General features: G+C 37.3%; 1 protein-coding gene across 1 annotated transcript in view; it reads left to right on the forward strand.

Annotated features, from left to right (window-relative positions):
• Window positions 1-12,486, forward strand: part of SLC41A2 (solute carrier family 41 member 2) — a 148,987-nt gene that overhangs the window by 35,948 nt on the left and 100,553 nt on the right. Inside the window, exon 2 of the mRNA XM_008063330.2 lies at window positions 11,496-11,603. Coding sequence (XP_008061521.1) covers window positions 11,496-11,603 — 108 coding nt within the window. The remainder of the gene's footprint in view (window positions 1-11,495; window positions 11,604-12,486) is intronic.

Below are 12,486 nucleotides of genomic sequence, written 5' to 3' on the forward strand. Positions count from 1 at the left end.
ACTTTGTTCAGTATGTTGCATGAATTATCTCATTTGATGTTTATGACGACTCTCTGACATAGATGATATTATTTCCATCTTACATAAGAGGCTTAGAGATTAGATTTCGGTAAAGATCACACAACTAGTAAGTAGCTAAATTAAACTCAAATTTGCTGCTATTAACTACTGTACTGCACTGTCTTCTCGTTTTTAGAGAATATTTATTTGGGTTACCTCATACTAGTCAGAACTCTTCTGTTGTAAGAAATTGAAGTCTTTTAAGATTTTTTTTTAAAAAAGAATGCTTTGTTTTATGTAATTAGGAAGAAGAGGGGTACAGCCTACTTCGAGTGTAACTAGATCAGGGACTTAATTTTATAATTGCCTTCTCTCTCTTTAAAGTCAACTTCCATTTGTTTGTTGGACTCATTCTCTCCTATTGCCTATAGCTGCTGACAGCTGTGAGTCATGTCCTTTTGGTTTGTTTAGTTTGTTGGCTAGCCTTCTGCCTCTAATTTGGCAAAGTCAAGGGAATAACTCTGCCATTGCTTTGTCTTTGGTCACATGCCTACCCCTCAGACCAGTCAATGCGAGTAGGGGAAATACAGCATTTATGATTAGCCCGGTTCAAGCAATTTCACTAGAACCACATAGAATAGGAATTCAACTCCTTCTCAGAGGAGAGGGAATGGATGCAAGGAATTGTTTCAAGGTAAATTATGTGGAAAAGAGTGCAGAAGAGACACCACTACCACCTTCAAGTAGTGACTCCCCCATATGGTACTCGCCTCCTCCCTCCAGTCTTTCTATCTGACTTTGTGGCTCTGAGGCATGCTTTCTGAACCAGCAGCATCAGCATCATAGTATAGCTTTCAAGCATTCCTTATCTTATTACTCTATTGCTATTTCAGTGTGTGTGTGTATTTCAGAATTTATTTGGAATGATGCACAATACCTGAGTTATATAACTAATCCTGGAACTTTGAATAGGACTTTTTTCCGGATTGAAAAGTAGAGATGTCAGAGAGGAAAGGGATACTTTCGTGTGAAGTGTTTTAAATGTGCAAAGAGAAAATAAGAGGGCAGTTTCAATGTTAGAGTTAATTTTGTCACCAGTTCCTTAATTCACAATGCTAGGATGGCTTCACCATGTTCTTCTCTATTTATAAAGTATAGCTATAGTTTTAGAGCTTGTATTAAAGATAAAATAACTCTCTATTAACATATCTGTGGCCCCTGATGCAATGGTTCTGTTTTCCATTTAAAAAGTAATACATGGGCAAGGCTCGTTAGCTCAGCCTGCAATCCCAGCACTTTGGGAGGCTGAGGCGAGTGGATTGCCTGAACCCACGAGTTTGAGACCAGCCCGGGCAACTTGGCGAGACCGTGTCTCTACAATAAATCAAAAATTAGCCGGATGTGGTAGCATATGCCTATAGTTCCAGCTGCTTGGAAGGCTGAGGCGGAAGGATCACTGGAGCCCAGCAGGTCGACACTGGGGTGGCTGTGAGTGTGCCACTGCACTCTATCCTGGGCTGGATGAGACTCCAACTCAAAAAAAAAAAAAAAGTAATACATGAACTTCTACTTTCTGGAAGCTGCAGTGGATATACTTTTACCTTTCTTTTCCATTAAATACCACTAAAACCCCTGAACACTTTGTATAAAACAAACATGAAAGGCTGAGGTGGTAGGATCTTGTGGCCAGGAGTTCAAAAAGGCTACAGTAAGCCATGATTGTGCCACTGTTCTCCAACCTGGGTGACAGAGCCAGACCCTGACTCTGGAAACAGACAAACATGAGAAGACTCCAAAAAGTAGAGAGAACAACCAGCTAGGGACCTTGGGACCTGAGGAATAACACAGTGGTGAGTTCCCTGTGTTTTCTCTTTGCTTCATATGTCTCAGAGTTGGGGTTGAGAAAGCTGGCAACCTGAAAATGCCAAGAGAAGCAGATAATAATAATAATAATAATAATAAAACAAAAGCCTGCTTTCTGTAGCCAATAGATCAGGAAAGGGACATCCTAGCAAGACAGAAAACTTTTAGACAGTGATTGTTCTACTCTAGCCAAGCACTCACAAAAAACTGGCCTCACCCACACCCATGACAGCAAAGACCCAGGAGGGAGTTTGGACTTCACCTCACAAGGTTGTGAGGAGGTGTCCTGGCACTTTCGCCAGGGTAGTGTCGTAGAAGGGCAAGTAGCGTGCCCAGACTTTCATCCCTGTCAGCTGATAGCGATAGCCCCCAATAGAACTGAAAGGAGAAATTTTAAAAACCTACAGTTAGAGTTGGAGAATTCAACACCCCCTCTCAGTAATTGATAGAACAACTAGACAGAAAATCAGCCAGGGTATAGAAGAACTCAGCAACCAACAGGATCTAAGTGACATTTATAAAATACCCCACACATAAACAGCAGAATACACATTCTATTCATGTATCCTGGGCCATAAAACAAACCTCAACAAGTTTATATTGAAATCATTCAGAATGTCATAAAACAATCATTCACAATGGAATAAAAGTAAAAGATAACAGAAAGTCTCCAAGCACTTGGAAATAAACAGCATACTTTTAAATAATTCGTAGATCAAAGCGGAAGTCTCAAAAAAAATAAAAAACAAAACTTTGAACTGATTGCTAATGAAACAACATCAAAATATAACTCAGCTGGGTGTGGTGGCTCAGTCCTATAATCCCAGCACTTTGGGAGGCCAAGATAGGAGACTTGCTTGAGCCCAGGAGTTTGAGACCAACTTGGGCAACATAGCAAGACCTCATGACTACAAAAATTAAAAAACAACAACAATAATAATTAGCCAAGTGTGGTGGCATGCGCCTGTAGTCCCAACTTACTTGGGATGCTGAGGCAGGAGGATTGCCTGAGCCCAGAGGTCAAGGCTGCAGTTAACCATAATCATACCATTGCAGCCGGGCTCGGTGGCTCAGCCTATAATCCCGTGCTTTGGGAGGCTGAGGTGAGTGGATTGCCTGAGCCCGCAGGTTCGAGACCCGCCTGGACAACTTGGCGAGACCTCATCTTTACAATAAAAAAAAAAAAAAAAAAAAAAAAATCAGCCGGGCATGGTAGCACGTGTCTGTAACTCTGGCTACTCGGAAACCTGAGGCAGAAGGATCGCTGGAGCCCAGCAGGTTGAGGCTGCGGTGGCCGGGAGCGGCCACTGCACTCCAGTCTGGGCGACAGAGTGATACTCCAACTAAAAAAAATCATACCATTGCACTCCAGCCTGGGTGACAGAGTGAGACCTCCAACTCAAAAAAGAAAAAGAAAGAAAAAAATGCATAAAATAGAATGAGGAAAAATCTCAAATCAGTAATCTTGGTTTCCATCTCAGGACTCTAGAAAAAGATGAGCCAATTAAACTCAAAGCAAGCAGAAGGAAGGAAATAATAAAGGTAATAGCAAAAATCAATGAAATTGAAAACAAGAAGATGAGAAAATCAGTGAAACAACTAGCTGGTTTTTAAAACAGATCAATAAAACTGACAAATCTGGAGCAAAACTGAATGAAGATGTAAATTACCAATATCAGGAATGAAATGGGGTAGCACTACAGATTCTACAGTCATCAAAAAGATAATAAAGGCGTACTACAAACAACTCTATTTACTTAACCCTTATAACTTAAAACAAAATGGACTACTTCAAAAAGCACAACTACCACAATCCACCTAAAATGATGTAAATAATTTGAATATCTCTACACCTATTAAGAAAATTGAATTTGTAATTTAAAAACTCCCCCGAAAAGAAATGTTCAAGTCCAGATAGTTTCACATGAAAATTCTAGCAAGCATAACCAATTCTACGTAAGCTCTTCTGGAAAATAGAAGAGAGAACACTTTACAAATCATTTTAAGAGGCTAGTATTTCCCCTGATACCAAAACCAAAGATAATACAACGAAACTATAGGCCCGTATCCCCTCTGGATATAGATGGAAAAAACCTTAACAAAACATTAACACTCAGAATTCAGCAATATACAAAATGGATTATACACCATGACCAAGTAGGATTTATTCCAGGAATGCAAATCTAGTTCAATATTTGAAAACTGATGGAATTCACTGTATTCACAAACTAAAGCAGAAAATAACATAACCATATCAAGTGATGCAGAAAAAGCGTTTGACAAAACTCAACATCCATTTATGACAAAATCTCCCAGATAAGTAGAAATAGAGTAGAACGTCCTCAGCACTGTACTTGGTGGTGAAATACCAAATGCTTTTTCCCTGAGATCAGGTACAAGGCAAGGATATCCACACACATCACCTTTATTCAACATCATGCAATAAGACAAGAAAAGGACATAAAAGGTGTAGATGGGAAAGGAAGAAGTAAAATTGTCCGTATTTGCAGATGACATGATTGACTACTTAGAAAAATCCCAAAGAATCTACCAAAAATTGCCTAGAGCTGCTAAATGAGTTTATCAAGGTTTCAGGATACACAATACATACAAAAATCAATTATGTTTCTAATATGCTAGCAATGAATATGTGGACATTGAAATTAAAGATATAATACTATTTATAACAACTCCAAAAAAAATACCTAGATCCAAATGTAACAAAAGTTGTACAGGACTTGCATACTGAAAACTACAAAACACTGATGGAAGTAATCAAAGAAGATCTAAGTAAATGGAGAGACATACCATAGTGATGGATTGGAATACTCAACCTAAAAAAGACATTGATTGATACACAGATTTAACAGAATTCCCTTTTAGGAAATTTTTTTGTAAGTTTTTTGTAAATATAAGTTAGATTATTCTAAAATTTTTATCCAAAAGATAATGGTTTTAACAATTTTGAAAAATAAAAATATGTATACCTAACCCTGAATTGTACCCCGCATCTTTAAAATAAAAATAAAAGAAAAAGAAACATAAGTTAGAAGGGAATGGTCTGACTTTAAAATTTATTATATGGCTAAGTAATCAAGACTGCATGGTATTGGAGGATGAATAGACACATAGATCAATGCAACAGAATAGACAGCCCAGAGATAGGCCCACATAAATACATCCAACTGATTTTTGACAGAATTGTCATAGCAATTCAATGGAGAAAAAACTAGCCGTTACAGCAAACGATGCTGGAGTTAGTAGACATCCATAGGGGCAAAAAAATAAATCTCAACCTAAGTCTCATACTTTATAGAAAAATTAATTCAACATGGATCACACACTTAAATATAAAATGTAAAACTAAAAAACCTTTAGGAAAAAATATAGAAAATCTTCAGGATTCCAGAGTAAGGAAGAGTTCTTAGACTTAACACATTAAAGGAAAAATGGGTAAATTGGACATCGTAAAAGAAAAAAAATTTGCTCTGCATGACCTTGTTAAAAGGATAAAAAGACAAACTACAGAGTGGAGAAAATATCTGCAAACCACCTATCTGACAATGGACTCGAATATGTAAGATCTCTCAAAAATCACAGTAAAAGCAAAACAAAATAAAATAAAAAACACCAGAAAACTAGTTAGAAAATTGGCAAAAAACATGAAGAGGAAGTTCACTGAAGGGCATATACAGACAGCAGGTAAACATATGGAAAGATGTTCATCATTAACCATTTGAGAAATGCAAATGAAAACCACAATGAAATATTACTACACACCTATTAGAATGGTTAAAATAAAAAAATTATGACAGCACCAAATGGGGGTGAGCATGTAGAGAAAAGATGTTATTCGTACATTGCTGATGGGAATTTAAATAGTACAGCTACTCTGGAAGACATTTTTGCAGTTCTGAAACAAACAAGCAAACACACAAACAAAAGAAACTCTGAACATTAACTACCATGTGACATAGCTGTTACATTCCTGGGCATTTATCCCTAGAAAATGTAGACTTACGTTCATACAAATCCTGTACCTGAATGGTTATAGCAGCATTATTCACAATGACCAAGAACCTGATACAGCCTTAAGTGTCCTTCACAGTTGGATGATTAAACATACTTTGATAAATTCATATGATGGAATACTACTCAACGCAAGAAGGAATGAATTATTGATGCATGCAACAATCTAGGTGAATCTCTAGAGAATGATACTGAGTGAAAAAAGCTAATTTTAAAAGTTATATACTGTATTACTTAATATAATATTCTCTAATTGATAAAATCATGGAAATGGAGCACAAATTAGTGGTTGCCAACCGTTAGGGAAGGATTGGGAGTGGGGATAAGTGGCTATAAAAGGGTAATAGGAGAAGTCCTGAGGAGATGGAAATATTCTGTATCTTGACTGCATCAGTGTCAATATTCTAGTTATGACATTGTACTGTAGTTTTACAGGACGTTATTTCTGGGTGAAAACTGGGTAAGGGGTACATGAGATCTATAATTACTTTAAAATAAAAAATTTAATTTAAAAAAGTAATGCGTATACCTAGTGAAGCATATTAAAGCAATATGAAAAAATAAATAATGGAAGCACCCATGCCCTGGTCCCTTCCTTGGAAATTACTCTAATTTTTTTCCATATACCCTTCAATAGACATTAAATGCATATTGCATGTATGTGCATTGATAAATATATTTTCTAAGATATAGAAACAAAATAACACTCTATAATGTTATTCTTCACCTTGATCTTCTTATTTAACTTATATTGGAGCTCCTTCTATAAGGCACACACAAATTTACCTAGTTCTTCCTCAGCTAGATAATGCACTGTCATGAGGATGTATCACAATTAATCTACCAAGCTACCTAATGAAGGGAATGTTAATTGCCTCAAATCTTTTGCTGTTATGAACAATGATGAAGAAAACTTACTATGTATGTGTTTGAACTCATGCAAGTTTATTTGTAGGTCAAATTCCTAAAAGTAGAATTCTGAGTCAAAATTATGGGGCATTTTATATTTGATAGATATTTTCAAATTCCTTTCCAAAACTTAAACCTTTATATTCTTACCAGCAGTATAAAAGGGTGCATTTCCTTGTATTCTTATGAACAGTGTATTTTCCAACTTTATCAATCTCACAGATGAGAATGTATTACCTTTTAATTTGCATTTTTATAATTATGAGTAAAGTTGGCCATTTTGTCAGATGTCTAAAAGTGAATAGGTTTATTTTTTCAAACTAAGTTAAAATGACAATCATAATTTCTTTTTATTGGGGCATGCATTTTTTAAATTGTATAACCTCTTATTAAATTTTAAAAACTTTCTGTTATGGCTAGGACTCCATAGATATGTTCTTTAACTTACTTGCTCGTTATTTTTAATTTTAATTTTTGTATGTCCTTGTGGATATTAAATCGATTTTTTTTTTAGGTTTGAATCTAATACATATGGGAAGTTTGATGTTGTGTTTGACTTGTGGGTGCTTGCCTGAGATTCTGCATGATTGATGAAAGTACAAGATGAGGTTAGACAAGAAGTTGACTTACTTGAGGGCAGATTCTTGAGAAATCAAGCATTTCCTAATGACCCGCAGAGCCTCTGAGGACATTTGGTATCTTGATAAGATCTGTAAGTAAGCAAACGTTATTTTTGGTACCAGCTGCCTCAGCATTCCCTCTCTGGACTTTTTCTGCATTATGTACTCCTGACAGGAAAATTGAAAATTAACTGATAATGTATATTGGTGTTACAGCTCTTAAACACTCAATTCATGCTATGTGTAGGCACGGTCCTGAGCAAAAGCTTATGAGGTTGGTACAATTATGTCCATGTTTTATTTTATTTTATTTTTTTGAGTTGGAGTCTCACTCTGTCTCCCAGGCTGCAGTGCAATGGCACAATCATGGCTCAACTCAGTCTCGACCGCCTGTGCTCAGGTGATCCTTCCACTTCAGCCTCCTGAGTAGCTGGCAGTACAGGTGGGTGCCGCTATGCCTGGCTTAATTTTTGGTTTTGTAAAGATAAAGTCTTGCCGGGCTCGGTGGCTCAGCCTGTAATCCCGCGCTTTGGGAGGCTGAGGTGAGTGGATGCCTGAACCCACGGGTTCGAGACCCGCCTGGGCAACTTGGCGAGACCTCATCTCTACAATAAATAAAAAAAAATAGCCAGGCATCATAGTGCACACCTGTAGTTTCAGCTACTTGGAAGGCTGAGGCGGAAGGATTGCCGGAGCCCAGCAGGTCGAGGCTGCGGTGGCCGGGAGCGTGCCACTGCCTTCCGGCCTGAGTGACAGAGTGAAACTACAACTCAAAAAAAAAAAAAAAAAAGATAAAGTCTTGCTATGTTGCCCAGGCTGGTCTTGAACTCTAGAACTCAAGTAATCCTCCCACCTCGGCCTCCCAAAGTGCTGGGATTACAAGCATGAACCACTGTACCTGCCTATGTCTATATTTTAGATGAAGAAAGTAAAGCATAATTTGCCCAAATCATACAGTAGGTGGGGTCAGAGTTTTAGCTATGGCCATCTGACTCCCGAGCCCTTTCTCTTGACTACTGTGCTGTACTACTGCTGTCAGAACACCCCAGGGTTGCCAAGGGATATTTTAAATTTTTAAAGGAAACACAGTAACATCTCTTGGATGCGCTACAGATGGCTAGCTTAAGCTGGCTCAGCATTTAAACATTAGATCACACTCTGTTTCTTTTGATGACATATCTTTGCAAAACCGGATTTCAGCAGTGCTGCGATAAAAAACAGGAGTCATGCAAAGCCCAATGCAAAACAGGAAATGAAGGTGACTGTTTCTCATTCCAAAGTCTGAGAAGTTGTGCAGTGCCCAACAGGTACATATATCCCGTTAGTAAATAATTCTATAAAATGACATGAAATTTTATTTTTTCTTTCAATTTATTTGTATTGTTTCTTCAAATGACTTCCAAGTTATTAGGAAATTGACTTAATAAATAAGTTGTTTGGACCTAGCTACTTGATAAGTAGGACTGTTAGGTATTTCTTTTTTCCTAGGAAAGTCATAAAAACATTTCTGAGATACCACGAGTGCCACAAACTGAGAGTTTAGGAACTTCTGCAAGCACGTGTCTGCTAGAATAGAGAAAAGAATGTAGAATTTGGCACAAGATAGGAAATCAGTAATTAATATCTCTTGTTATCACATCAGTGCTAAGGTGTTAAGGATTTCATAGTAACTCTCACATGAGTATTTGGTTAGAATTGATCTTAGAAAGAATAACCGAAGGAAGTATCTCAAAGGAGTGCATTCCAGCAGGTCTAAAGCGTGATGACCAGTGATGTTCTCACACCATAACTATCAATGGAGAAGACTTCTGTGACCAAATGCATGCTGGTTTTACCCCACACCCCAAGCAAGCAATTCTGCAGCGGACACAAGCTGAGTGTCCTTCTATTCAATTTTGACAATGTCTACCTGGAGATAGTGTCAGATCCCACGGAGTATGGGCTCAGTCCACAAGACTGCCCCGCCTTCAGACACTAGATGCAAGTCTAAACCTTTGGACCATCTGACAGACCAACTTCAAGTTGGAGTTCCCATGACCCCGTCTTTGGGTTCAATTAATCTGTTAGAATGACACTGAACTCAGGGAAACACATTTGCCAGTTTATCATAAAGGATATTACAAAGGATCCAGATGAAGAATGCATGCGGTAGGCTTGAGGGGAGGATTGTGGAACTTCCATGCCTTCCTGAGGCATGGCCCATCCAGGAACCTCTCTGGCTGTTCAGCTATCTGGAAGCTCTCCAAACTCAGTCCTTCTGGGAGTTCTAATAGAAGCTTCATTATGTAGATGTGGTTCCTTTGGCCACTGACCATTGATCAACTTAAATAGACATGGTTCATTTAGCCACTGGCCATTGATCAACTTAACTTTCAGCCCCTCTCCCCTCCCTAGAGGTTGAAGGGTGGGGCTGAGCGTCGTAACCTTCTCTTCATGCCTTGGTCTTTCTGGTGACCAGACCCCATCCTGAAGCTACCTATGGGCTGCCAATCATCGGTCATTCATTAGCTTACAAACATAGATCACTTTGGAGCGTCTAAGGATTTTAGATATATGCCAGGAAACAGGGTTGAAGACTAAATACAGATTTTACAATATTACAGCAGGTGTCTTTAAAATTATGACCAAGGTAAAATGTATTCTGAATTATATCTGGGATCTGATCAAGATACTACCTATCTCATAGGTTTCTTGTAAAGATTAAGTGAGTAAGCCTAAAGAACAGTGCCTGGAATATAATGGACAGTCAATGAATGATATATTGTTAATATTTATTATTATTATCTGTTTTTCTTTATCATCATCGCTACCATTTTCTCTGGAGGATATATAATTTCACCAGCACACCAGGATCATTAGTTCATCATAAAATATGGACAAAATTGTTGGCTTGTTAGTTTTTAAGACTAAAATCCTAGGGTGCTATTGGAACCCCAGAGCTTTTTAAGGCCCATATTTTAATTGGCAGAAGCTTTAGAGGGATTTCCCTTGAGTTCTTTGAACCAGGATTTTACAGACAACTCATCTGATAAACATTTCCTTAAATCTCCTTGGGCCCCAGGTCTACACCCATTTGGAACAGCCTCTAGGGAAACTTTGGGAACAAATTGAATTTTTCTTTCATCTATCTGATGGATTTAAGTTTTACTTTTCTTGCCTGTCTGGTATTAGTGACAAGACATATATTCTTGATGCTTTTTGACCTAAAGTTAATATGCCTAGTCCATAAAGTCTCTTACTGGGACAGTCACCTCTTAATAGCACTTGTAAAATACCACTTTGTGTTATTAAGATATTTGTATGGTCTTTCAGTTTAGAAAGCACTTTAATATCTTTTATTTTCATTATCACAGTGTTTCTCCAAAACCTAGACAGGTGGAGATTTCACTTCATGGATGAATAAATTGAGGTCAGAAAGTAATGTGACTCATCCAGGATCATGCAACCAGCTTATAACAGATCCATGCCTAGAAGCACAACTCTTATTTCCAGCTTAGTATTCTTTTTATAATCCTGTGTTCTGCAATCTCTCTGCCTCCTGCCCTAAAATGGGGAACAGAATATGAGACTACTCAGAACTCCTGAGGTCAATGCTGAGTCCTATCTTTTGATCTTGAAAAAATAATTCATCCTCTCTGAATCTTTATTTCTTCATTTGTGAAATTAGAAAATAATATTAGTGTAATTTTCTGTAGAGTTGTTGTAATTAGTGTTGGAAGCAAGATTCAAATCCAGATAATGTGGTTCCAGAGTCTATGCTCTCAACCACTAGCCATACTGACTCTTGCCATTTAAAAGGGGTAAACTAAAACATTAAGAGTGCCAGGGTTGCATAACAAGCTAGAGATAGAGTTGTGGTAACTGTATCAGCTATTGCTGTTAACTCTAACTGAATCTTCTAAAGTAACTCAAAGCTTCAAAACTCAAGAGGATGAAGTTACACTAATATTAAGTGACCTATGTTGTCATTCAAAGTGTAGATGCAACCTTGATGAAAAGACTAGAATTTTAGAAATGTCTTTATTCTAAAGTGCTTGTTAAAGAGTGTCAGAAAATTTTACTTTTTTCTTACAGCACTGGGAGGTGTTCAAAAAAGTTACAGAAGTTTTCATTTTGGTTCCTGCACTTCTTGGTCTTAAAGGGAACTTGGAAATGACATTGGCATCCAGATTATCCACTGCAGTAAGTTTTTTCCTACCTCAAAATATATATATTACCTATACTGTTGCTCCCTGTTAAGGAGAACCTGTATCAGGAAGATGTTTTTCTTTGACTACCCAATACATTTCTGAACCTCAGGGCTATGCTAGGTATTTATACCTGATATCATACCCTGAAAGATTGTCTAATCTGAGAATTATCCTGAGAAGTATATTTACCTCCTTTGATGCCAGGACATTCTAGAAATTATCATCAGTACTTAAGACAATGGGGTAAGTCAGATACTAAGATTCTTTATGGTTCAATGGTTAGTTGATTGATGTCTAAGATTTTTGTGATTACAGAGCAAGCCTCTTTCGGGTACCCTCCCACTTGAGAACTTTTCTGGCTTCTTAATAAACTCTTGTCATCTTTAAAAAAAAAAAAAGATTTTTGTGATTGTTAAAGTAATACATGCTTATTGTAAAAACTGTAGAAAAGGTAATAAATATAAAGAAGAAAACCTCAAACAATCCCAAATTCTCTACTTAGACATAACCACTATTCATATTTTGGTATAGATCCTTCTATAACTGCATATCTATGTTTATACATTATTAGGTAAACCACAATATAAGTACAGGCTGTAGGTTCTAAAAAAGACCTGGAATCCTATATATTATCTTATAATCCATAATCTCTGCTTTAAAATGCATCATGATCATCTTTTCATGTCAGTAATACATGTAGAGCTTTCCATGTCAATAATACATGTCTATCTCTAGCTTGTTATGCAACCCTTGCTGTTATTGACTAGGTGCTTTTCTGCTGTAAAGTGCCACACATTTAATCCACTACCCGTTACTAGATATATAAGCTCTTCCTAATGTTCTGCTATTATAAACGATGTTATGATGAATATATA

This window comes from Carlito syrichta, unplaced genomic scaffold (genome assembly GCF_000164805.1).
Source record: "Carlito syrichta isolate Samal-C Ts95f unplaced genomic scaffold, Tarsius_syrichta-2.0.1 Scaffold306749, whole genome shotgun sequence".
NCBI lineage: Eukaryota > Metazoa > Chordata > Mammalia > Primates > Tarsiidae > Carlito > Carlito syrichta.